The following is a 27,957-nucleotide window of genomic DNA, read 5'->3' as shown; positions in this document are numbered from 1 at the left end:
ACAACTACTTCTGCCCACATTTCTGACTCAAGAGGAACCTGCCTAGTGCCCTCTGGGCACAGGGACCTAGGAGCAGTCAGGGGCAGGACGCTTTGGGTTTCTGCCTGCACCTAGAGATGAAAGCCAGGCACCAAGGGTGCCTACACACCTGAGAGCAGAGGTAAGACCAATTCTTCCATGCAAAGAGACCTGCCTGGTGGCCTCAGGACACACAGAGGCAGAAGTCGTCTGGGACAGGACACTTTTGGTTTCTGTATGTGCCCGAAGCTGAACTGAACCAGTCCCACAGCTCCCTGCATCCAAATCCCACAGGGGAGAGGGCTAGACCCTCAGAAGTACAAACAACCCTGGGAGCTCAGGGGAGACCCTACTTCCGATCACATTCCTGGCCCAAGAGGAACCTGCCTAGAACTGTAGGAGCTGTCAGGGGCAGGATCCTTCGGGTTTCTGCCTGCTGCACCAAGAGCTGAAAGCCAGTCACCAAACGTGCCTACACACCTGAGAGCAGAGGTAAGACCAACTCTTCTTCAACAACAAACTGCCTGGAGCTTCAGGTCACACAAACCCAGGAGCAGCTCTCTGTTCCCAGATCTGGCTGAAAGGAAACAGGTCTACAGGAGTGCTGACACACAGGCCTACAGGAGGGTGGACCCACTGTCAGAGACAGCAAAACAAGCTAACACCAGAGACAAGGAAATGGTGAGAGGCAAATGCAGGAAGCTAAGCAACAGAAACCAAGACTACTTGGCATCATCAGAGGCAGTTCTCCCACCACAGCAAATACTGGATATCCAAACACTCAAGAAAAGCAAGATTTGGATTTAAAAATTGCATCTTATGATGATGATGACTTTAAGAAGGACATAAATAACTCCCTTAAAGAAATATAGGAGAACACAGGTAAACAAGTAGAAGACCTTAAAGAGGAAACACAAAAATCCCTTAAAGAATTACAGGGGAAAAAAAAAACAAAACAGGGGAAGGAATTGAAAAAAAAAACATGCAGGATCTAAAAATGAAAATAGAAACAATGAAAAAAGCACAAAGGGAGACAACCCTGGAGATAGAAAAACCTAGGAAAGAGATCAGGAGTCACAGATGCAAGCATCACCAATAGAATATACAAGAGATAAAAGAGAGAATCTCAGGGGCAGAAGATACCATAGAAAACATCCATACAACTGTCAAAGATAATGTAAAATACAAAAAGCTCCTAACTCAAAACATCCAGGAAATCCAGGACACAATGAGGAGATCAAACCTAAGGATAAGAGGTATAGAAGACAATGAAGACTCCCAACTTAAAGGGCCAGGAATATCTTCAACAAAATTATAGAAGAAAACTTCCCTAACCTAAAGAAAGAGAAGGCCAGAAACAACAAGAAGTCTACAGAACTCCAAATAGATTGGACCATAAAAGAAATTCCTCTGGTCAAAACACCAAACCCACAAAACAAAAAAAGAATATTAAAAGCAGTAAGGGAAAAAGGTCAAGTAACATACACAGGCAAACCTATCACATTTACACCAGACTTCTCACCAGAGACTCTGAAATCCAAAAGATCCTAGGCTGATGTCATACAGACCCAAAGAGAACACAAATGCCAGCCCAGGCTACTATATCCAGCAAAACTCTCAGTTAACATTGATGGAGAAACCAAGATATTCCATGACAAAACTAAATTTACACAATATCTTTCTACAAATCCAGCCCTACAAAGGCTAATAGATGGAAAATTCCAAAACAAGGAGGGAAACTACACCCTAGAAAAAGCAGGAAAGTAATCTCCTTGCAACAGAATCAAAAGAAGAGAGACACACAAATATAATTCTACCTCTAACAACAAAAATAACTGGAAACAACAATCACTGTTCCTTAATATCTCTCAACATCAATGGACTCAATTACTCAATAAAAAGATATAGCCTAACAGACTGGATATGTAAAGAGGATCCAGCATTTTGCTGGCTCTAGGAAACACACCTCAGAGACAAAGACAGACACTACCTCAGAGTAAAAGGCTGGAAAGCAACTTTCCAAGCGAATGGTCTCAAGAGACAAGCAGGAGTAGCCATTCTAATATAGAATAAAATCGAGTTTCAACAAAAAGTTATCAAAAAAGATAAGGAAAGACACTTCATATGCATCAAAGGAAAAATCCACCAAGATGAGCTCTCAATCCTAAATATCTATGCTCCAAATACAAGGGTACCTACATTCATAAAAGAAACCTTATTAAAGCTCAAAACACACATTGTACCTCATACAATAATATGGGAGACTTCAACACCCTACTCTCATCAATGGACAGATCATGGGAACAGAAACTAAACAGAGACACAGAGAAACTAACAGAAGTTATGAACCAAATGGATTTAACAGATATCTACAGAACATTTCATCCTAAAACAAAAGAATATACCTTCTTCTCAGAACCTCATGGTACCTTCTCCAAAATTGACCATATAATCGCTCACAAAACAGGCCTCAACAGGTACAAGAAGACTAAAATAACCCCATGCATCCTATCTGATCACTGTGCACTAAGACTGGTCTTCGATAGCAACAATAATGACAGAAAACCCACATACACATGGAAGTTGAACAACACTCTAGTCAATGATAACTTGGTCAAGGAAGAAATAAAGAAAGAAATTAAAGACTTTTTGGAATTAATGAAAATGAAGGCACAACATACCCAAACTTATAGGACACAATGAAAGCTGTGCTAAGAGAAAAACTCATAGCTCTGAGTATCTGCAAAAAGAAATTGTAGAGACCTTACACTAGCAGCTTGACAGCACAAATAAAAGCTCTAGAACAAAAAGAAGCAAATACGGGGCTGGAGAGATGGCTCAGTGGTTAAGAGCACTGACTGTTCTTCCCGAGGTCCTGAGTTCAAATCCCAGCCACCACATGATGGCTCACAACCATCTGTAATGAGATCTGATGCCCTCGTCTGGTGTCTGAAGACAGCTACAGTGTACTCATATATAATAAATAAATAAAAATATTAAAAAAAAAAAGAAGAAGAAGCAAATACTCCCAAGAGGAGTAGAAGGCAGAACAAAATCAAACTCAGGGCTGAAATCAATCAAGTAGAAACAAAAAGGACTATACCAAAAAAAAAAAAAAAAAAAAAAATCAACAAATCCAGGAGCTGGTTCTTTGAGAAAATCAACAAGACAGATAAATCCTTTGCCAGACTAACCAGAGGGCACAGAGAGAGTATCAAAATTAACAAAATCAGAAATGAACACATAACAGGATCTGAGTAAATTTTTTTAAAAAACTGGAAAATCTGAATGAAATAGACAATTTTCTAGACAAATACCAAGTACCAAAGTTAAATTAGGATCAGATAAACCCTCTAAACAATCCCATAACTCTTAAAGAAATAGAAGCAGTTATTAAAAGTCTCCCAACCAAGAAGAACCCAGCAGAATTCTATCAGATCTTCATAGAAGACCTCAGGCCAATACTGTCCAAACTATTCCACAAAATAGAAACAGAAGAAGCACTATGCAATTCGGTCTATGAAGCCACAATTACGCTTATACCTAAACCACACAAAGAACCAACAAAGAAAGAGAACTTCAGACCAATTTTCCTTATGTATATCGATGCAAAAATACTCAATAAAATTTTTGCAAACTGAATCCAAGAACACGACAAAATGACCATCCATCAAGATGAAGTAGGCTTCATCCTAGGGATGCAGGGATGGTTCATTATATGGAAATCCATGAATGTAATCTACTATATAAACAAACTCAAAGGGAAAAAACACATGATCACCTCCTTAAGATGATGAGACAGCATTTGACGAAATTCAACACCCCTTCATGATAAAAGTCCTAGAAAGATCAGGAATTCAAGGCCCATACCTTAACATAGTAAAAGCCATATACAGCAAACCAGTAGCCAACATTAAATTAAATGGAGAGAAACTTGAAGTAATCCCACTAAATTCATGGACTATACAAGGCTGCCCACTCTCTCCCTACTTATTCAATATAGTACTCGAAGCAGTAGCCAAAGCAATCAGACAACAAAAGGAGGTCAAAGGGATTGGAAAGGAAGAAGTCAAAATATTACTATTTGCAGACGATATGATAGTATACTTAAGTGACCCCTAAAGTGCCACCAGAGAAATACTAAAGCTGATAAACAACTTCAGCAAAATGGCTGGGTATAAAATTAACTCAAATAAATCAGTAGCCTTCCTCTACTCAAAGGATAAACAGGCTGAGAAAGAAATTAGAAAAATGACACCCTTCACAATATTCCTAAATAACATAAAACACCTCTGGGTGACTCTAACCAAGCAAGTGAAAGATCCGCATGACAAAAACTTCAAGTCTCTGAAGAAAGAAATTGAAGATCTCAGAAGATGGAAAGATCTCCCATGCTCATGGATTGGTAGGATTAATATAGTAAAAATGGCCATTTTACCAAAAACCAACTACAGATTCAATGCAATCCCCATCAAAATTCCAACTCAATTCTTACTAGAGTTAGAAAGATCAATTTGCAAATTCATTTGGAATAAAAAAATAAAACCCAGGATAGCGAAAACTATCTTCAACCATAAAATAACTTCTGGGGGAATCACCATCCCTGACCTCAAGCAGTATTACAGAGCAATAGTGATAAAAACTGTATGGTATTGGTACAGAGACAGTCAGATAGACCAATGGAATATAATTGAACCCAAAAATGAACCCACACACCTATGGTCACTTGATCTTTGACAGAGGAGCTAAAACCATCCAGTGGAAAAATGACAGCATTTTCAACAAATGGTGCTGGTTCAACTGGAGGTCTGTAGGTAGAAGAATGCAAATTGACCCATTCCAATAGCCTTGAGCCCAGCCTGAGATGCATACAGCCTAGGGAGGAACCTTTACAAAAGCAAAGCAAAAATAGTTACACTACTGTCACTACTGAGAACAGAATTCTAAAATTGTAGGGTTGTTTGTTTGTTTGCTTTTAGACAGGCTCTTTCTGTGTGGTTCATGCTGGCTTAGAACTCATGTCTCAGCTTCCTGACTTCTGGGGTTATAGGCATGCACCACCATATCCTAACAAGAAAATTTTAGTTCACCTTAAAATAATTATTGGCCAAGAGACTTTAGTGTAAACAGTTTTAAAAGTTCCAGTTTTAAAATTTTAAAACAAGGCTGGAGAGCAGGCTCAGTGATTGAGAGTACTGACTGCTCTTCCAGAGGTTCTGAGTTCAAATCCCAGCAACCACATGGTGGCTCACACAACCATCTATAATGAGATCTAATGCCCTCTTCTGGTGTGTCTGAAGACAGCTACAGTGTACTTATATATAATAAATAAAATTTTAAAAAAAAGACAAGATCTCTAGGATGGCCTCTGAGTAATGGGGATCCTCCTGCCTCAATTTTCCAAATGCTAATAAGATTTGTGTGTATACTATCACATCCAGATTAATGTGTATATAGCAAATTACATTGTTCAAAAGCAAAAAAAAATTATTGGATACAACAAACATTTTCTAAAGCAGAATTCAAATTTAAAAAATAGCTGTATACATATTATATTTCTTAATTTACCATGGTAAATTTCAAACATGCAAAAGCATAGAGAACAGAATGAAACCATCTATACCACTACCTAGACTGAGCAATGATTGATTCTTATATAATCATGTTTCACCTGTACCTGTTACTCACTTTTGAATTATTTAAAACAAATCTAAAAAATACTTTTATCCATAATATTTCAAAATATATCTACCAAAGATAACAATTTTATCTACAATTTTTAAAAAGTGTTATCCCAAATCCATCAGAAAGTGCTTTTCTCCCAAATAATAGTTACAAGAATAGAGTAAGAGTTGGGGATAAAGAAAGAGAAATTAAGGTGCTAACAAGACAATTACTTTTAGCTTCAAGAAAAGAGAGAAAAAGCAGAGTGTCATATTATCACTTCAAAGAAAAGCAGTCACCGTGTATTTGGGCCAGCTAGTGATAGAGAGATAATTAGAAGTTCTTAAATTTCTCCATGTTTATTATAAAGAGAGATAGTCTGCCCAAGAGACATGCTTCTGAGTAAAATTTACAAAAAATTATTATCTGTAATTAAAATGTACAAATCAAGTGTGTGCAACTAAATACATATCAAGTAAGGCACACCAGCCCTCGGGAGGCAGGAGGTTGCTGTGAGCTCCTTGTCTGTACAGCAAACTCCGAGCCAGCCAGGGCTATGCAGGAAGACTTGTCGCCAAGAAGGTGAAGTAACAAGAAATACAAAGCATGTCAGGGTCTCCTCGGAGAATAAGCACAGAATAAAATGATATTATTGTTATAACTCTTTGAAACAGAAATCTCCTAGCAAGGGAATTAAAAGTTGAACTAATTCAATTGCCATCATTATGCTGTAAGAGAAAAGTTGCATGTATTTATGACTGGTTTTTGAGAAAGAGTCTCAAACCATATAGCTTAGGTGAACTTAAACCTGTGAAGCCTTCTGCTTCAACCTGAGTAACTAGGACCGCAGACCTGAACCATAAAGTCAGGGGAGAAAAGAACGCTTGCAGAAATAATACATAGCAGTGGAGCAGACCGCACGCACATTCGGAAGTACTGGGGTTTGGGTTTAAAGGTTATGAAGTACACCTTTATGCATTCAGAAACAATCTCTGTAGTTTTGCCTTTTCTCATAATTTTGTTTTTCCATCTCCACAAAATATCAGTTTACTCTCCAAAATATCTGACTTTCTTGGAGGGGGAAAAAAGAGACCAGGAATTTTTAATTAACTTTTTCATTCCTGAAATTTGTTTGCAAATGCTGCGGGATTTGTGTAATTTTACTTTTAACTTAATCTGGTAAAACTAATTGAAGAAATATAAATTTAAAAAATGAACTGACTAAATTTACAACTTTTGTGTTCTACTAAAATTGAAAACGATCTTTTATTTAAATGAATAAAACAGCTAAAAGAAGATTTAGGAATCAAATTGAGGGACTAGGTGTTAGATACCCTAGCAGAGAGAGAGAGAGAGAGAGAGAGAGAGAGAGAGAGACAGACAGAGAGACAGAGAGACAGAGAGACAGAGAGACAGAGAGACCGACCATACTTAGGCAATAAAGGTGATAAACCTCTAAGGTGGCTGGCTTTTTCTCTCCCCAGAAGGCTCCTGGTAGATACACGATCTCAAAGCAGTATAAGCACACAATGGTTGTGAACCAGCCATCCCGGTCTTCTTCCACTGACAACCCTATATTACAAAGACTCTTCAGAAACTTAAAAGCCTTAGCACTGGAGAAGAAACTGGATTTCTGTTTCCAGAATTGACCTCTGCTTTGACCTCTTTTTCTGTGTGTCTGTGATATGTGTGTATCTTCATCCTCAATAAAAGCCTGTCTTCAACTGCTGACTCTACCTTCTCCTGTCTGTTGTAATCTCTCTCTGTTCACCCCTTTCACTGGAGTTTTCCTGCCTTTCAATCATTTAACTGATGGAGAAAATAACCTGGACCATAGACAGTAACAAAAACCACCTGACTGTTTTTATACGAAAAAGTTAAGGGTAAAATAGTAAGTACATATGAACCAAATGGATTTAACAGGTATTTATAGAACATTCCATCCTAAAACAAAAGGATTTACCTTCTCAGCTCCTCATGGAAGCTTCTCCAAAATTGACTATATAATTGCTCACAAAACAGGCCTCAGCAGATACAGGAAGATAGAAATAACCCCATGCATCCTATCAGATCACCACGCACTAAGACTGGTCTTCAATAACAACAGAAAGCCCACATATACATGGAAGTTGAACAATGCTCTACTCAATGACAACTTGGTCAAGGAAGAAATAAAGAAATTAAAGATTCTTAGAATTTTATGAAAATGAAGATACAACATTCCCAAACTTATGGGATACAATGAAAGCTGTGCTAAGAGGAAAACTCACAGCCCTGAGTGACTGCAAAAAGAGACAGGAGAGAGCATATGTCAGCAGCTTGACAGCACACCTAAAAGCTCTAGAACAAAAATAAATAAATAAACCCAAGAGGAGTAGAAGGCAGGAAATAATCAAACTCAGAGCTGAAATCAACCAAGTAGAAACAAAAAGGACTATACAAAGAATCAAAATACAAAAGCAGGAGCTGGTTCTTTGAGAAAATCAACAAGATAGATAAACCGTTAGCCAGACTAACCAGAGATCACAGAGAGTGTGTCCAAATTAACAAAATCAGAAATGAAAAGGGAGACATAACTACAGATTCAAAGGAAATACAAAACATCATCAGATCCTACTATAAAAGCCTATATTCAACAAAACTTGAAAATCTGCAGGAAATGGACAATTTCCTAGACAGATACCAGGCACTGAAGTTAAATCAGGAACAGATAAACCAATTAAACAACCCCATAACTCCTAAGGAAATAGAAGCAGTCATTAAAGGTCTCCCAACCAAAAAGAGCCCAGGTCCAGACGGGTTTAGTGCAGAATTCTATCAGACCTTCATAGAAGACCTCATATCAATATTATCCAAACTACTGCACAAAATTGAAACAGATGGAGCACTACCGAATTCCTTCTATGAAGCCACAATTATTCATATACCAAAACCACACAAAGACCCAACAAAGAGAGAGAACTTCAGACCAATTTCCCTCATGAATATTGACACGAAAATACTCAATAAAATTCTTCCAAAACAATTAGAAGAACACATCAAAACAATTATCCATCATGATCAAGTAGGCTTCATCCCAGGGATGCAGGGATGATTTAATACACGAAAACACATCATTAATGTAATCCACTATATAAACAAACTCAAAGATAAGAACCACATGATCATTTCATTAGATGCTGAGAAAGTATTTGACAAAATTCAATACCCCTTCATGATAAAAGTCTTGGAAACATCAGGAATTCAAGGCCCATACCTAAACATAGTAAAAGCAATATACAGCAAACCAGTAGCTAACATTAAAATAAATGGAAAGGGGCTGGAGAGATGGCTCAGTGGTTAAGAGCACCCGACTGCTCTTCCAGAGGTCATGAGTTCAATTCCCAGCAACCACATGGTGGCTCACAACCATCTGTAAAGAGATCCGATGCCCTCTTCTGGTGTATCTGAAGACAGCTACAGTGTACTTATATATAATAAATAAATAAATCTTTAAAAAAAAAAATAAATAAATGGAAAGAAACTTGAAGCAATCCCACTAAAATCAGGGACTAGACAAGACTGCCCACTCTCTCCCTACTTATTCAATATAGTTCTTGAAGTTCTAGCCAGAGCAATCAGTCAGGGAAAGGAGATCAAAGGGATACAAATTGGAAGGGAAGAAATCAAAATATCAGTATTTGCAGATGGTATGATAGTATACTTAAGCAACCCCAAAAGTTCCACCAGAGAACTACTTAAACTGATAAACAACTTTAGCAAAGTGTGGGGGTATAAAATTAACTCAAACAAATCAGTAGCCTTCTTCTACTCCAAGGATAAACAGGCTGAGAAAGAAATTAAGGAAATGACACCCTTCACAATAGTTCCAAATAACATAAAATATCTTGGTGTGACATTAACCAAGCAAGTGAAAGATCTGTATGACAAGAACTTATAGTCTCTGAAGAAAGAAATTAAGGAAGATCTCAGAAGATGGAAAGATCTTCCATGCTCATGGATTGGTAGGATTAACATAGTAAAGATGGCCATTTTACCAAAAGAAATCAACAGGTTGAATACAATCCCCATCAAACTTCCTACTCAATTCTTTATAGAGATAGAAAGAGCAATTTGCAAATTCATTTGGAAAAACAAAAAACCCAGCATAGCAAAAACTATACTCAACAATAAAAGAACTTCTGGGGGAATCACTATCCCTGAACTCAAGGATTATTGACTATTACAGAGCAATAGTCATAAAAAAACAAAACAAAACTGTATGGTATTGGTACAGAAACAAGCAGATAGATCAGTGGAACAGAACTGAAGACCCAGAAATGAACCCACATACCTATGGTCACTTGATCTTTGACAATGGAGTTAAAACCATCCAATGGAAGAAAGACAGCATTTTCAGCAAATCGTGTTGGTTCAACTGGAGGTCAGCATGTACAAGAATGCAGATCGATCCATTCTTATCACCCTGTACAAAGCTTAAGTCCAAGTGGATCAAGGACCTCCACATCAAACCAGATACACTCAAACTAATAGAAGAGAAAGTGGGGAAGCATCTCGAACACATGGGCACTGGGGAAAATTTCCTGAACAAAACACCAATGGCTTACGCTCTAAGAATCGACAAATGGGACCTCATAAAAACGCAAAGCTTCTGTAAGGCAAAAGACACTGTCATTAGGACAAAATAGCAACCAAGAGATTGGGAAAGAATCTTTACCAATCCTACATCTGATAGAGGCCTTATATCCAAAATATACAAAGAACTAAAGAAGTTTAACTCCAGAGAGCCAAATAATCCTATTAAAAAATGGGGTACAGAGCTAAACAAAACATTCTCAGCTGAGGATTATCGAATGGCCAAAAAGCACCTAAAGAAATGTTCAACATCCTTAGTCATCAGGGTAATGCAAATCAAAACAACCCTGAGATTCCACCTCACACCAGTCAGAATGGCTAAGATAAAAACTCAGGCGACAGCAGATGCTGGTGAGGATGTGGAGAAAGAGGAACACTCCTCCATTGTTGGTGGGATTGCAAACTGGTACAACCACTCTGGAAATCAGTTTGGAGGTTCCTCAGAAAAATGGACATTGAACTACCTGAGGACCCAGCTATACCTCTCTTGGGCATATACCCAAAAGATATTCTAACATACAACAAAGACACATGCTCCACTATGTTCATAGCAGCCTTATTTATAATAGCCAGAAGCTGGAAAGAACCCAGATGTCCTTCAACAGAGGACTGGATTCAAAAAACGTAGTACATCTACACCATGGAGTACTACTCAGCTATCAAAAACAAAGACTTCATAGGCAAATGGATGGAACTGGAAAATATCATCCTGAGTGAGGTTACCCAATCACAGAAAAACACACATGGTATGCACTCATTGATAAATGGCTATTAGCCCAAATGCTTGAATTATCCTAGATGCACAGAACACATGAAACTCAAGGATGATCAAAATGCGAATGCTTCACTCCTTCTTTAAAAGGGGAACAAGAATACCCTTGGGAGGGAATAGGGAGACAAAGTGTAGAACAGAGGCAGAAGGAACACCCATTCAGAGCCTGCCCCACATGTGGCCCATGCATATACAGCCACCCAATTAGATAAGATGGATGAAGCAAAGAAGTGCAGGCCGACAGGAACCAGATGTAGGTCTCTCCTGAGAGACACAGCCAGAATACGGCAAATACATAGGCGAATGCCAGCAGCAAACCACTGAACTGAGAATGGGACCCCCGTTGAAGGAATCAGAGAAAGGACTGAAAGAGCTTGAAGGGGCTTGAGATCCCATATGAACAACAATGCCAACCAACCAGAGCTTCCAGGGACTAAGCCACTACCTAAAGACTATACATGGACTGACCCTGGGCTCCAACTGAATATGTAGCAATGAATATCCTAGTAAGAGCACCAGTGGAAGGGGAAGCCCTTGGTCCTGCCAAGGTTGGACCCCCAGTGCAGGGGAATATGGGGGAGGGCAATAAGGGGGATGTATAGGGGAATACCCGTATGAGGGGGGAAGGGGGACGGAAGGGGGAGGGAATAGGGGCTATGGACAGGAAACCGGGAAGGGGAATAACATTTGAAATGTAAGTAAAGAAATATATCTAATAAAAAATTTTTAAAAAGCTAAAAAAAAATAGTAAGTATAGTATTTATGTTGAGTATACAATTACTATATGAAAAATGATAGGGGCTGGGGATTTAGCTCAGTGGTAGGGGGCTGGGGATTTAGCTCAGTGGTAGAGCGCTTACCTAGGAAGCACAAGGCCCTGGGTTCGGTCCCCAGCTCCGAAAAAAAGAACCAAAAAAAAAAAAAAAATGATAAAGAGGCAGTAAGTTTAGCCATTTATAGAAATTTGAATTTTTACAAAAACTTCCACAACAATCAGTAGGTTCACATTTTAAGTATTTAGTACAAAACAGAAGACCTACACCAAAAAAAAAACAAAAAAACAAAAACAAAAACAAAACAAAAAACAAAAAAACAAAACAAAACAAAAATAAACACTGAACAATTTTAGTTCACAGAACCCCTGAATATAATAAACAATAGTCACAAGGGAAAAAAGGTAGAATGTAAAGAAAAGAACACATGCAGTAATAAATCTACTTTCTTAAAGTGTTGGTAGGTAAAATATAAAATTTCGTAAAATAATATGAATTGAAACGACATAATGGTAGTTTGGAAGAATTCTTACAACTTGAAGTTTAGTTAGAGATATTACTCAAAAGTCTAAAGATATAAAATTCTCCAGAATTATACTAACCAAAAATAAATATTAAGAAAATCTTAAGCTCATGATTAATTATCATAGCATCATCAATTGGCTGACTAGAGCAAAATCTAAAAGACACCACTGATGCTAAGCTTATTAAAGAGAAGTGGTCCTGAGGTAAGGCCCTATTTTAGGCAGGTGAACTTCTCCTTAGAGCTAGGCTATAAAGCAACCAGCTACCAAGCCTGACAAGCTGGACACTGCTCACGATTGAAGGAGGAAGGAAAGAAGTGGCAATGAAGCATGTGATGAAGAAGGCCTGAAGAGAGGGGAACTGAGTGGAGTGTCAGGGCCCACAAGGTGGTCCAGGACTTTTGCAAATGTAGCAGTGACCACAGGTCATCCAGAACACATGACAAAACTAGAAACTGGTGTAGTTTCAGGAAAGTAAGAACACAGTCTCCTTCAGCCAGTCTGCTTTTGAGTTTTTTATTTAAGTCCCCATGGTGTAATTTGCAGATATGTGATCTGATTAGTGAGAAACCACACTTGTTTCAAAGCCAGATCCTCTTAAATCACTGTTCCAGAACCCATGAGTAATTATGCTCTATTCTCCTCTTGATGTAAGAGCTGCTAAGAGTCTGATCTAATCTTTCTCAGACTTTTAGTAAATGTAAGTAAGAAATCAGAAACAATTAACTTTGTATCATATTCTGTCAAATTGTGTCAATGTGGTTTTAATAATGTTGAGATTATATTTTAAGGCAGTGACCGGCAAGACATGCCCTGAATTAAATAAAGTTATCATTTGTTAAAAAAAAGATAGGATCATTAAAGTAAGCTATAAAAACTACACCTGGCAGCCAGGTGCATGCTCTTCGTGATGTAACCTTTTCATAATGAGCAGCTTGACCGAGGTACCATCCAATGTGGAGATTTTTCTTTTTAAATGACCATGTGTGCTACTTCTTAAACTATAAAGGATGTTTACTTGCTTGTTTCTTTTTAACACTCCTATGCATTGTCCCCTCACCCAAACATAGAATTAAACTGGATTGTATTTTATAATAGACTCGATGATATTTTTAATTATTTTCAACTTTAAATTCAATTTAATTTCCAAGGCTATCAAGGAGACACTTGTTGCTCTTACAGAGGACCTATGCATGACTCCCACCAGCCATAGTGGTTCACCACCTTCTGTAACTCCAGTTCCAAGGACTCCTGTACCCTCTTCTGATCCCCAAAGGTACGAGGCACACACATAGTGCACAAACATAAACTCAGAAAAATACTCATAAACCTAGATTTATCTATAAACTAAAAAACTAATGCCAATACAGACTTCTAGAGTTGAAGTTACAATGACAATTTTTCAAATCAACTTTTGAAGGCATGTCCCAGCTCAATCTAGAGCATTATGATTCTAGTTGTTGGAAGTAAATTTTATAAAATGAACTTACAGTATAGCTTTACTATTTTTCCCACCATATTTTTTTTTCTACCTAACAGGTGTGAGGCTAATCTGCTGCCTAAAAAAACACTTTAAAAAAAGCAGACTTTTACATTTTAAAGAATAAAAACAAAGAAGGAAAAGCATCTTAAGGTTTAACATTAGATTTTCTGTTATACTTTCTTCTGTGATTCTAATGATTTCCAGTAAACAGTATGTCAAACCTCCAAGAGGTACATGCTGTCAAGATATTATCACCAGCATCTTTCTAATTCAGGACACTCTAGAAAACTCCAAAGTTTTTTCCAAAAGAATAAGCTAACGGACTACCACTTAGTATGTCTTAATTCTTCATTTTCTCTTGCCTTTTCTTCATCATAAAAATTAGCTTTAAATTTATAACACATTAACTAAAAATTCATAGTACTTTTCCTAAAAAAAAAAAAAATTCTATGCAAGTTACCATTATCTCAGTTCATGGACCTTTATGCTCTAGTCAATCAATAAGATTCACCAACTTAAGAACTCGTAATGGCCAATAGAGAAGATTCTAATTCTGTCAAGTTCTACCAAAGAGAGACCTTTCCTTGGAACAGTTTCTCAAATTCTTTGGTTCTCAATCCCATTGCCCAGAGCAATATTAAAGAATCATTGAAAAGAATATTTCATGCTGGTGGTGGCACATACCTTTTATACCAGGACTCAGGAGGCAGAGGCAGCTGGATCTCTGAGTCTGCAGCTAGCCTGATGTACATAGTGAGTTCCAAGAGAGACAGAGCTACACTGGAAGACCCTATTCCCTGCCCTCCTCAAAAAGAATATTTCATAACCTGGTTTAACTTCAGTTACCCAGTAAAATTCTGCCCTAACCTGTACATTGCTCCACTTGAAATTCAAATGTAGAGTGTTAAGATAAGAAGATGAGAGGTCTCTACGTGATGGTTATCTTGACTACCCAACAATTAGACTGGCCTTCAATCTGGTCACTTTCTGTGCCTGAAGTGGCCATAGAAGGCAATCATGTGAAGAAGCTGCCTCTGCCTCTTCACACAGTATGATGACGAAGCATACACAAGACAACTAGAGTAAACTCAAACTGAGAAATCCAAAACACACATCTAACACAAACATTTATAAAAGAGAAGAGCAATCAAACAATCAAAAGAATAGCAAGCGGTGTTAAGAACTGTACTTAGAAAAGTGATTTTAAATTAATTCACCACGTAGTATCCCCATGGGTCAACAACATCTTCACAGTCTGATAAGAATGTGTCTTTTCCTGAACAAAGTAGAAAATTCTAAACAATGTCTAATCAATAAACAGCTAAAACTCCCTTCTTTTACCAAAGAATCTATTCAACCTACCAGGAATAAGAAAAAAATACACCCTTATTCACTCTACACGCACTCTCTCTTACTTCTTAGCATTTTCTAAAATATTAAAAGCAAAATGCAGCACAAGAGCCACACCTAATGGCACAGGCCTACGACAGTAGTTACCTGGTAGGACAAGGTGGAAGGATTAAAAGTTCGAGGTGAGCCTGGCCAATGAGAAAAAAGAAAGAAGGTGCTGGAAAGATATCTCAGCGGACAGTCACATAAGGTTGGGAAGAGTAGAGCATGCTTGTAAATCCAATACTGAGAAAGTGAAACAGGAGGCTTCAACTGTGAAGGGGATAGAGAACGCTCTGATGTTAAGAGTGTTTTCTGCTCTCCCATAGGACACAAAGTTCATTTCCTCACTGGGAGGGTTACAACTGTATGTAATTCCAGCTCCCACTCTGAACACTTCAGGCACCAGAAAACAGGCCACCTCCCTCCCTCCCCCCCACACACAAATAAAAGTGAATCTTTAAAAAAAGGTGAAAAGCTATCCAGAAGAAACCCCACAGCCACCCTCTGGCCATGCATGCACACGCACATGGGGGGGGGGGGGGGGGGGGGGGACACGACACGACAGAAACAGAGAAACTGAGGCCAAGACTGATAGAGACAAACAGAGAGACAAAGGCAATTTAGTCTCAAATTTTAAAAAGTTTTTAAAAGGCCAATGATATAGCTCAGTGGTAGAATGTCTGCCCAGAATGCTTAAGAATGTACAATCTGTAGCACTGAAAAAGAAGGAAGGGAAGGAAGAAAAGAGGAAAGGAAGGGGACAGGGAAGGAAGGGGAGGGGCAAATATACATAAAATTTTGAGGTACACAATCACAACTTCTAGAACTCTCAAATGTTCAGTAAAAACGCTGTGTGACTTGTCTATACAACATAGAGAGGGCAACTGAACAAGCGAGGCTAAAAGAATTCCACCTAGTCAAATCTAGGAAGTAGGCAGAGTCTCGGCAGTTTTCTGAATGTGTGACTATTTTGAGTGGCTGAGGAAGAAGTGAAATGGTACTCACTAGTTGCTTGGCTTTGCCTGCCTGTGGAATGCCAGCAGACTGTGGAAGGAGGGGGCCTGGCTGTGCCAGTGTGATCTGGACTGGAGTGCTAATGGCAGCTTTCTCGGCTTTGGTCCCAGCAGAGGTAATGGCAGTCTTCACAGATGGAAGACAGAGAGCTTGAGCTGACGCTTCTCCCAGAGTTGCTGAGGGAACAGCCAGTGCTACTGCTGCCCCAGACACGACTGGATTCTCAGGCTGAAGGGACACTGCTGCCACTGTATTTGGTACTGGTGTTGTAAGTGGTTTTGGAGTCTGAAGCAAAACAGTTGTAGCTGTTGTACCTCCTGTTGCAGTGGCTGGGGTCACAGAATGCAGCGTCACAACTCCAGTGTTTGCTCCTCCTGGACCAGCAAGTGAATTCAGAGTCTGTTGAACAGACAGAGTTCTGGGTACTGCTGCTCCAGAGACAATGACTGGGGAAACTGTACTTGTCACCACAGGAGAAGTTGCTGTTGTCATGGCACAGGAGGAAATGACCACATCACCAGAAACTTCCTGAACACAGTTCTCAATGAAGCTCTGGGAGTTTGGAAGAAGCTGTCTTAAGGCAACCACACTTTTCTAGAAACAGTAGAGGAAAGGTAGACACAGATAATTGGTAAGATAAAAGTAAAGCAAAATTTGTATTAAGCAACATCAAGTTAAGTAAGTACGTCAAGTGTTTTCAGCTGAAAAAACTTATCATTTTTGTTTTCCTATCAATATCCAGATACAATAAATTTAAAGGTCAAGGTGCTTTCTCAGTGAAAAAAATAATTTAAATTAAAAAACTAGTAAATTTATTTTGGGTAGGTCAATGATTAACTTGATAAAATAATACACTGTAGCATACTTCTCCCTACCCATCTAAGCCCATAGACAGATTATTATGTCTTTAGTATATATAAAATTATTGATAACATAGAAGAATCAGGATCATTTTGTTAAACACCTTTCAAGCATCAATATAAAGTTTTTACATCAAAATAAAACACAAAATAAAAAATGATTTAAGTTTCAACTGGAAATGTAAAGAAAAGTTCTCAGAAAAACCTAATTGGAAACATGTTAAAATAATGAAAGTTAAACTGACAATGTAAGTGTGTATTTTATTATCTCTTAATCATAGCAGGATCAACCTGAAAGGCCAAAAGTATCCTCTTCTCTATGAAGCGTTCAATACTCAAACTCTCTCAGGTCTAGGTGAGGCCAGGAGACATCAAGTTAAAAAAAGAAAAGGAGGGGTGGGATTCACAGGTCCTCAGAAAGCAGATCAGCCAAGTAATAATGTATGGGAAAAAACAAGCAAATACAATGCTTAGTAAACTACTCAAAAAAAGCCAGACTGATCCCCAGCTTGGCATTAAGGAGACAAGTACTAGTAGGTACCAATGTGAGCCCTCATCTAAAAGAAGGCCACTGGAGCATGTCATTCACAGTGGCACCCCACATGCCATCTGGGCCCTTCCTCTTTCTCTCACTTCCAGGCCCTGTTACATGCAGTTTGGTTTTTATCAGTGCTGCTGTGCTGCCATGATGTATTGTCATACAGCTAATCCCATAGAGAAGCCAATCACAAATCAGAACTCTAAAGTCTGTCAAAATATGCCTTTCTCTTAAAAAGTTTATCACCTAGACATTCCTTATTGAAATGGGAAGCTGACTGACACCATCTGTCACACAGCTCAGCCATCAATTTTCCTCCTTCTCTCTCATAATGCATCGAATAAGGAGAAAGTATCAATGGGCTAAGGTGAGCATCACCACTATGAACAGCACCTACAACTAAAACACCTTAAGAATGAAGGTCTTCCGAGGTAAGGTTTCTCCTGTTTCAATAAGTAGGCCAAGGCATCCAGACCATGGCCATGGGTCACTTCACAAACAGACATGCTGGACAGGTTCTGCTCAATCCTAGGTATGGCTATAGATGTGCAAAGACCAAATCTCATTTTATTTATACTTTAAAAACATAATACTAGGCACTGCACTGCATTAGTTCCTGGATAGTACTTTCTTAGTTTCTTTCTTTGGTCCTTCTTACCACAATTTGCACCTACCTACAGAATTAATCCTGTCACTTTCTCAGACAAAGTCCCTACTGTAGATAGCCTTAGAAAAGTGGGGTGTTCCCACCTCCTTTGCACTCATCCTTTACAAAGTCTGACCTATGTACCGCCTTTTATCCTGGATCATTATCCCAACGTTCTTAAAAGGTAACTCCTCATTCTATTACTTCAATATTTACAGAGCAAACTTTTAACTCACTACTACACTGGGTCTTTAATGACTTTATAATTTCAATTCAACTCCTTTTTAACTTCTGAAAATCTAAATGAGTTATTTTTACTCTGACAAAATAAGTTGTTATCAAAGATACAGCTCATCAAAAATGCAATTACTTCAATAACTCAGAAGAGGAAAGTCAACATTATAAATTATTGAAAATTATAATCACAATTAATTTGGCACTAGTAAATTAGCTAAATTATAACCACATTAAATCTGGCATTAATAAATCATGTTTGATTTACTTTAACATGGATCACTAAGACCTCATTCTCATTCATCCCTCCCCATCTGCTTTCTTTCTTCAGTCAGGCAGGGTCAAGTGGCTTATATCTGTAACTCCAGCCCCGGGGAGGTAGAGGCAGGAACATTAGAAATCCAAGGTACTTCCTGATTCCATGCTAAGTTTGAGCTAGTTTGGGATACATAGACACTGTCTCAGAAACACTGAAAGAGAAGAGTAGGGAACTAACTCAGAATTTAAAGCTACTTAAGTTTGAGTCCCCAACAGCCATGTAAATGTCCTGTAATTCCAACACTTAGGACACAGACAAGGAATTCCTGAAGCAAGCAGTCTACCTAAACTAGCCAAACTCTTAAGCTGTGTTTTGTGAGAAACTACCTCAATATATAAAACGGAAAGCAATGTAGAGAGATGCTCCACCTTAACACACACGCGCGCACACACACACCACACACACACACACACACACACACACACACACACACACACATGAAAATCTTTGAATATATTTCAATACAAACATTACATAATACTAAGTCATCAAGTTACATTCATGAATAGGACGTGATTCTTAGGGGAACTAGGGGGATAGCTCAGTGTCTTTGCCACCAAGCCTGGCAACCAGAGTTCTTTAGCATGAGCCTCCCTGAAAAAGAAGATGTACTCATACAAATTGTGCTCTGACCTCCATACATGTGATATATGCCTCCCTGCTCAAATAATTAAATGCAAAAGTAAACTTTTATCTAAACTGTTCAAATCAATACTATTTTGACTTATACCTTACAAAAGTAATAAGGTTTCTCTCATCAGTATCCTCACAATTATTTCCGTTTAAACATTCTGGTTTTAACATAAAGTAATGGAACCCAAACAACTTCTCCAAAGAAATACATCCCTACCTTAAGAAAAGGGACAAGGTGCGGCTGAGGTGCAGACTTGAGTTCAATATATAGTTTCCTAGTAAACTCTTCTGCTTCAATTTCTGCATCCTAAGAAATGAAAAAGAGAAGATACTTTTAGATCTATAAATATTTTAAGAAACAAAACTGGGTGCAATGGTGAATGCCTGTGATGTAGCTACTCAGGATGCTGACCAAAGAGGATCATTTTGGCCTAGGATTTGAAGGCCAGCATAGACCACAACAATCCAGTCTTTTAAAAATAAATGAAAATTTTTAAAACAATGGCAAAGTACTTTAAGATTTTAGAGAAGCATTTCATAATTAGTAAATTTAACCTTTTTTTTTCTTTTATTTTATTGGATATTTTCTTTATTTACATTTCAAATGTTATCCCCTTTTCTGGATTCTGCTCCAGAAAGCCCCCCATCCTATCCCCTGCCTCCATGGTGATTCTCCCCTACCCACTCACCCCCTCCCTCCCATCTCCCAGCCCTGGCATTCCCCTACACTGGGGCATCAAGCCATCACAGGAACAAAGCCCTCCCCTCCCATTGATGCCTAACAATGCCTATCCTGGGCTACACAGGCAGCTGGAGCCATGAGTCCCTCCGTGTGTACTCTTTGGTTCGTGGTTTAGTCCCTGGAAGCTCTGGGGTGTCTGGTTGGTTGATACTGTTCTTCTTCCTATGGGGTTGCAAACCCCCTCAGCTACCTCAGTCCTTTCTCTAACTCCTCCATTTGGACTTCCCAGTCCAATGGTTAGCTGCAAGCATCTGACTTTATTTGTCAGGCTCTGGCAGAGACTTTCAGGAGACAGCTTTATCAGGCTCCTGTCAGCATGCACTGCTTGGCATGCCCAATAGTGACTGGGTTTGGTGACTGCATGTGGGCTGGATCCCAATGTGTGGCAGTCTCTTAAAAGGCCTTTCCTTTAGTCTCTGCTCCACATTCTGTCTCTGTATTTCTTCCTTTGAGTATTTTGTTCTCCCTTCTAAGAAGTACTGAAGCATCCGCACTTTTTTCTTCTTCTTGAGCTACAAGTGGTCTGTGAATTAAATCTTGGATATTCCTAGCTTTTGGATTAATATTCACTTATCAGTGAGTACGTATCATGTGGATTCTTTTGTTACTAGGTTACCTCACTCAGGATGGTATTTTTTAGTTCCATCCATTTGCCCAAGAATTTCATGTAGACATTGTTCTCAATAGCTAAGTAGTATTCCATTGCATAAATGTAAATATACATTTTCTGTATCCATTACTCTGAAGGACACCTGGGTTCTTTCCAGCTCTTGGCTATTATAAGTGAGGTTGCTATGAACATAGTGGAGCATGTCTTTTTTAACATGTTGGAGCATTTTTCAAGTATATGCCCAGCAATGGTATACCTGGGTCCTTGGGTAGTACTATGTCCAATTTTCTGAGAAACCACCAGACTCATTTCCAGAGTGGTTGCACCAACTTGCAATCCCAACAACAATGGAGGAGTGTTCCTCTTTCTCCACATCCTTGCCACCATCTGCTGTCACCTGAGTTTCTAATCTTAGCCACTCTGACTGTTATGAGGTGGAATCTTGGGGTTGTTTTGATTTGCATTTCCCTGATGACTAAGGATGTTGAACATTTCTTTAGGTGCTGTTCAGTCATTCAATATTCCTCAGTTGAGAATTCTGTTTTTAGCTCTGTATCCCATTTTAAAATAGGGTTATTCGATTCTCTGGAGTCTAACTTCTTGAGTTCTCTGTATATATTAGATAACAGCCCTCTATATTAGAAAATAGCCCTCTATAGGATGTAGGATTGGTAAAGATCTTTTCCCAATCTGTTGCTTGCCATTTTGTCCTATTGATAGTGTTCTTTGCCTTACAGAAGCTTTGCAATTTTACGAAGTCCCATTTGTAAATTCTTGATCTTAGAGCATAAGCCATTGGTGTTTTGTTCAGGAAATTTTCCCCAGTGCCCATGTGTTTGAGGCTCTTCCCCACTTTCTCTTCTATTAGTTGAGTGCATCTGGTTGCATGTGGAGGTCCCTTGATCCACTTGGACTTGAGCTTTGTACAAGGAGATAAGAATGGATCGATTTGCATTCTTTTACATGCTGACCGCCAGTTGAACCAGCACCATTTGTTGAAAATGCTGTCTTTTTTCTACTGGATGGTTTTGGCTCCTTTGTCAGAGATCAAGTGACCACAGGTGTATGGGCTCATTTCTGGGTCTTCAGTTCTGTTCCACTGATCTACCTGCCTGTCTCTGTACCAATACCATACAGCTTTTTTTAGCACTATTGCTCTGTAATACTGCTTGAAGTCAGGGATGGTGATTTCCCCAGAAGTTATTTTATGGTTGAGGATAGTTTTCGATATCCTGGGTTTTTTGTCATTCCAAATGAATTTGCAAATTGATCTTTCTAACTCTAGGAAGAATTGAGTTGGAATTTTGATGAGAATTGCACTGAATCTATCGATGGCTTTTGGCAAGATGGCCATTTTTACTATATTAATCCTACCAATCCATGAGCATGGGAGATCTTTCCATCTTCTGAGATCTTCTTCAATTTCTTTCCTCAGAGACTTGAAGTTCTTGTCACACAGATCTTTCACTTGCTTGGTTAGAGTCACACTGAGGTATTTTATATTATTTGTGGCTATTGTGAAGGATGTTGTTTCCAGAATTTAGTTCTCAGCCTGTTTATCCTGTGAGTAGAGGAAGGCTACTGATTTGTTTGAGTTAATTTTATATCCATCCACTTTGCTGAAGTTGTTTATCAGTTATAGGAGATCTCTGGCGGGATTTTTGGGATCACTTAAGTATACTATCATATCATCTGCAAATAGTGATATTTTAGGCTTCTTCCTTTCCAATTTGTATCCCTTTGACTTCCTTTTGATGTCAAATTGCTCTGGCTAGGACTTTGAGTACTACATTGAATAAGTAGTGAGAGAGTGGGCAACCTTGTCTAGTCTCTAATTTTAGTGGGATTGCTTCAAGTTTCTCTCCATTTAGTTTTTAATGTTGACTACTGGGTTGCTATATATGGCTTTTACTATGTTTAGATATGAGCTTTGAATTCCTGATCTTTCCAGGACTTTTATCATGAATGGGTATTGAATTTTGTCAAATGCTTCAAATGCCTTCTCAGCATCTAAGAAGATTATCGTGTTTTTTTTTCTTTGAGTTTGTTTATAAAGTGAATTACATTGATGGATTTTTGTATATTAAACCATCCCTGCACCCCTAGGATGAAGCCTACCTGATCATGATGGGTGATCATTTTGATGTGTTCTTGGATTCGGTTTGTGAGAATTTTATTGAATATTTTTGCATAGATATTCACAAGGGAAATTGGTCAGAAGTTCTCCTTGTTTGTTGGGTCTTTGTGTGGTTTAGGTATAAGCACAATTGTGGCTTCATAGAGGGAATTGGGTAGTTTAACTTCTGTTTCTATTTTAGTTTTTAATACTTAGTTTTATTTCCAGGACCACAAAAAGTAAAATACATTGAGGAATTCTAATTTTTAAGAATATTAAAGTATCCTATGCTAAAATACTTGAGATCTGCTATCTGTTGGTCTGAGATAAACAGGTCATAAACTAAAAGGGAAATTTAATGAATTTATAGATGTTGCTATCTGTACACAACTTATACACAGAAAAGACTGACATAAAAATAATATTTAAAATATGTTTATCTTAGATAAATAATGAAAATTAAATATATTAAAGAATTGTTTTATGGAGTATCAAGTTTTAATGAAGTAAAAGTTTTAAGAAATATAAATAAATCTCATTAAAACATCACTATTTCCCATACAAAGTCCTCTGGACGCTCACAAAGCTTGTACGATACTAACTTACCAAAAGTTGTTCCACCAGCTTCTTCACATTCTGCCCCATTTCTGGAGACTGTGATCCACTACATGCCAGTTTTATTAACATTGAAAGGAAGTTTTTGCATTTTTTCACATTTTCTAGAACTGTCTGATATAGAAAAAATAATCACAAATGTTAGTAATAAGAATTTAGAACATAGCAAGGATCTATATACAAGGTACAAGTGAAAGTTTACCGGAGGAAGACTAGTCTGAGCAGATACTGACGTCTCGGCTTTTAGACTCGAGTCATTTGAGGGAGTAGATAATATTCCCAAACTTGATGACTTCAGGATGGATACATTATTCACCGGCTTTGCAGGAGTAACTGTGACAACATTGCTTGGTACAGTCACAGGCTGAAATTAATTAAATCAGCAGAAAGTTACATACCTGTTTATGATATCTTATGTATATCTATGATACTTTAGTGGGTACTTCGCTTTACGCTGAAAAGACTTCAAATGGATTTTGACATCTCTGCTTTCAAGTGATGGTATAATAATCTGGCCTAGAGTAGATCTGCATTTCATTCTCAGTCACCACTCTACTCTTCATTGTCATCTACCTCAACACTAGTTACTAGCAGAGTAAACTTCTAATACTGATTCCCATCTGAAAAGCAAAACTAGGAATGTTACTTAGTATATCCTTAGGGTGGTCTGTGAAAAACAAGTGTCACACAGAAAAGTCCTTAAAATATGAACATGGTATTAATGGAGTTGGGAAAATATCTGAGTGCTAACATCAGGTAAAGTCATGATCATTAGCATCCATTAAAGCTGGGCATGCAGATGCAGCTCAGTGGTCCCAGTGTTTGTGGGGTAGAAACAGGTAAATCTCCGAGTGGAGCCTTTTCACTGGGCAGCCAGTTCCAGGCCAAATGGCAAATCCCAGATTCAGTGAGAAAACCTGCCTAAAATAATAAGGTAGAGAGCAATTGAGGAAAATTTTATTCAACACACATGCATGTACAAGTGAGCATACAAGACAATACATACATACACACATTTGTATTTCTCTAAAAACAATTTGTAAGAGCATGTCTCTGTAGTTTATATAAACTTTCCTGTTTTTTTTAAGTGTCAACTACTTTTAATATGCTCAGCTATATTAATCTTATGTGGACCATCAGTATAAGTAGAATATCATTCTAAGTGATGTATTTAGTATTTCCACACTAAAATGAATTTTATTAATGTCTACATGTATCAGAATGAGATGGTATGACTTTAGCACCACCTACAGGACAGAAAGCTTAAGACAAAAACTAAGCTACAATACAAAATTAAAAAAAAATAAATCAGAGACGAGGAACAAATATACTAACTTACATAAGAACAGTGGGGTAGAGTGAATTACTACACAAATTCATCTGAGATGCTTACGTTCTCAAGAAAAGTTTTTTCTGTACATGTCAAGATAGGTAAATGGACACCAAAATTTTCCCTTCAGAGAAACTGGTATGAACATCAGACAGACTGTTCTGGTAAAAAGGGAGATAAATTTAAAATACCTATGAATAATGAATAGAACTGAAGATGAAATTCCAAGGCAAAATTAAGGCCCTGGAGAGATGCCTCAGTGATCAAGATCACTCGCTGCTTTTCAGAGGACTTGGGTTCAGTTCCCAGTTCTCACACAGGGCTCACAGCTGTTGTGAGCTCTAGTAGAGGTGATCCAACCCTATCTTCTGGCCTTCCTAGACAACATGACCACACACAGTACATACTACATGCAGGCAAGGCATCCGTACACCTAAAATAATTACTTTCAAAAATATTTCAAAATTTTAAAAATAAAAAGGCTTAAAGGTAAAATTAGAAATCACAACTGAAATCAGTCCTATTTCATTAAGTGAAACAAAGTTTCAAATGCAGCATCCAAGAGAATTCTTCCACAATCTGAATTCTCCCATATTTTCCAGAGACAATGACTTCTGAATCCTTCTAAATTTTAAGCTTTTATTGTTTGTAATAGTAAGGAAGATTCTTCAGAGATAAAAAGTGATTCACCTATCTGGAATCCTAGCACTTGGAGGTAGAAATAAGACAAGCTGTCAACCGAGGTAAACCTTGGGTACATATTAAGTTTAAGGTAAGCCTGGACTATATAAGACCCTATTTCAAGATTAATAACTATAATACTTGAGAAAACCCATCATATGATTAGCCATAAAATCTATAACACTGCATGTAGAAAGGGTAGTTTGTAATTTTTTTTTTTATGGATTCAACAAAGTATTAAATGCTTTATTTTTAAATAACCGTTTACTTATTTCCTTTTTTTTTTTTTTATATTTTTCAAACCTACTTTTTTTTTTTTTAATTAACTTGAGTATTTCTTATATACATTTCAAGTGTTATTCCCTTTCCCGGTATCCAGGCAAACATCCCCCTCCCCCCTCCCCTTCCTTATGGGTGTTCCCCTCCCAACCCTCCCCCCATTGCCGCCCTCCCCCCAACAGTCTAGTTCACTGGGGGTTCAGTCTTAGCAGGACCCAGGGCTTCCCCTTCCACTGGTGCTCTTACTAGGATATTCATTGCTACCTATGAGGTCAGAGTCCAGGGTCAGTCCATGTATAGTCTTTGGGTAGGGGCTTAGTCCCTGGAAGCTCTGGTTGCTTGGCATTGTTGTACATATGGGGTCTCGAGCACCTTCAAACTCTTCCAATCCTTTCTCTGATTCCCTCAATGGGGGTCCTGTTCTCAGTTCAGTGGTTTGCTGCTGGCATTCGCCTCTGTATTTGCTGTATTCTGGCTGTGTCTCTCAGGAGCGATCTACATCCGGCTCCTGTCGATAGTTTGTAATTTTAACTAGTGAGTATAGTATAATGGCTTTCAATGCCTAGTGAGTGGTTCCTCAGAGCAGTACTGACCACTGTGTAGGAAGCAAACAGTATCCAGTGTAACATAAGCTCACAAATGTTCTGTTGCCTGTGGGCAGAGAAAGTACTCAAGGCATCTTACACTTCCCTGGCAATATTTTATTCTTTCACCATGTTCTAGTTTGAGTCTTAAATCATCTCCAAAGACCTGCATTCTAGAGCTTGTGGCCCAGCCCCATGACACTATGGTGCAATGACAGAACACTGAACTGGGGAAACGTAAGTCAGTGGAACTCCGTCATTAGAGCTGCCATTGAGGTGGGCATTGGCAATCCCTTCTTCTTGTCTTGGGTTCTGATTATAAAGTGAGATACCTCCGAATCATACACATGATTCGCACTCCACTGCTACTGGGCCAATAGGTAGTGGCCTAAAATCTATAAAACTATTAGACAAAATAAAACTTTTCAAGTTAGTTTACCTAAGTTATTTGTTACAATGATGGAAAGCACACTCCAACACAAACTTGCCTTTCACAACCCTTTCCAACATAAGCTACTATTTGTACTTTACCAAATATGTGTAACTTCTATGCCAAACCTTAAAGAGCATGGGGAGACACGTAACCCTGGTGTTTCCACTGCAGTTATTGAATGGAGCTTTTAAACTCAATCATAACTCTCCCTTAGACTAAAATATTCTAGACCAGTCAATGATATCTCCAAAATTAGCAAGGTTGAATCACAACAATTAAACATATCTTGGAGACAGTAGAAAAAAAGGGCAAGATTATATGTGAAAGAGATCTGTGTGAAAAATTCATGCTTTACTAGATCATGCTGCACTTCAAGGCTATCTTTTGTACCTATGTGAACATTAGGCTTGTTCATTAATTAGAAACTCTAATTCTAAATTAAATTATTTAGAACCTCTATGGTCTTAACAATAGGCCTAATTATACCTTCATCATTAAATATAAACACAGAACACAAGATATCAAAGTAGATTTGTGTCGCATTTGCAACAATGTTTCCTAAATCATTTTAAACAAACTCTGACACCTATTAATAGGAAAATGCATACCTTCTAGAGAGAATCTAGAGTTGGGCCTAATCAGTACTCTAGTTCAAGAATAGTTTCAAGTTCAGACACTGAGGCGAAAATCCTTATTCTTCTACATGTTAGTAAAAATCTGGACACTTTCTTAGCCTCTCTAACATTATCACATATATAGATAGAAATCGGTGATTGATGGATTGAAAGATAGCCATTATTTTTAGAACACCTTTTTTAATCAGACTTACTGCTTATGACCCCAGATAGTAGAAAATAATGTATCTAAAGAGTGTGATTAAATTTAGAACACCAACATCGACACTGATATGTAAGTACAGTATTCGATCTAAGTAAGCAATGAGAAGATGCATCCTCCCCTAGACAAAGGGAACCTGACAGTTTCCCAGACCGTGGGACCCACTAGTGGCCCCACTGCATTAGCCTCATATTAGAACAGACTGCAGCACAGAAAAACTGAGGC

The 27,957-nt window shown here is 38.2% G+C and overlaps 1 protein-coding gene across 2 annotated transcripts in view; it reads right to left on the bottom strand.

Annotated features, from left to right (window-relative positions):
• Taf4b (TATA-box binding protein associated factor 4b) overlaps window positions 1-27,957 on the bottom strand; it is a 117,891-nt gene that overhangs the window by 74,869 nt on the left and 15,065 nt on the right. For both annotated transcript variants that reach the window (XM_087592589.1, NM_001426974.1), the window contains 4 exon segments: window positions 23,791-23,952; window positions 23,580-23,702; window positions 19,723-19,812; window positions 16,267-16,869 (listed from right to left, as the gene is read on the bottom strand). In XM_087592589.1, coding sequence (XP_087448715.1) covers window positions 16,267-16,869; window positions 19,723-19,812; window positions 23,580-23,702; window positions 23,791-23,952 — 978 coding nt within the window.

The sequence above is a fragment of the Rattus norvegicus genome, chromosome 18 (genome assembly GCF_021556685.1).
Source record: "Rattus norvegicus strain SHRSP/BbbUtx chromosome 18, alternate assembly SHRSP_T2T, whole genome shotgun sequence".
In the NCBI taxonomy this organism is placed as follows: domain Eukaryota; kingdom Metazoa; phylum Chordata; class Mammalia; order Rodentia; family Muridae; genus Rattus; species Rattus norvegicus.
Note: the sequence above shows the minus strand (reverse complement) of the source record. Positions and strands in the feature narration are given on the sequence as shown.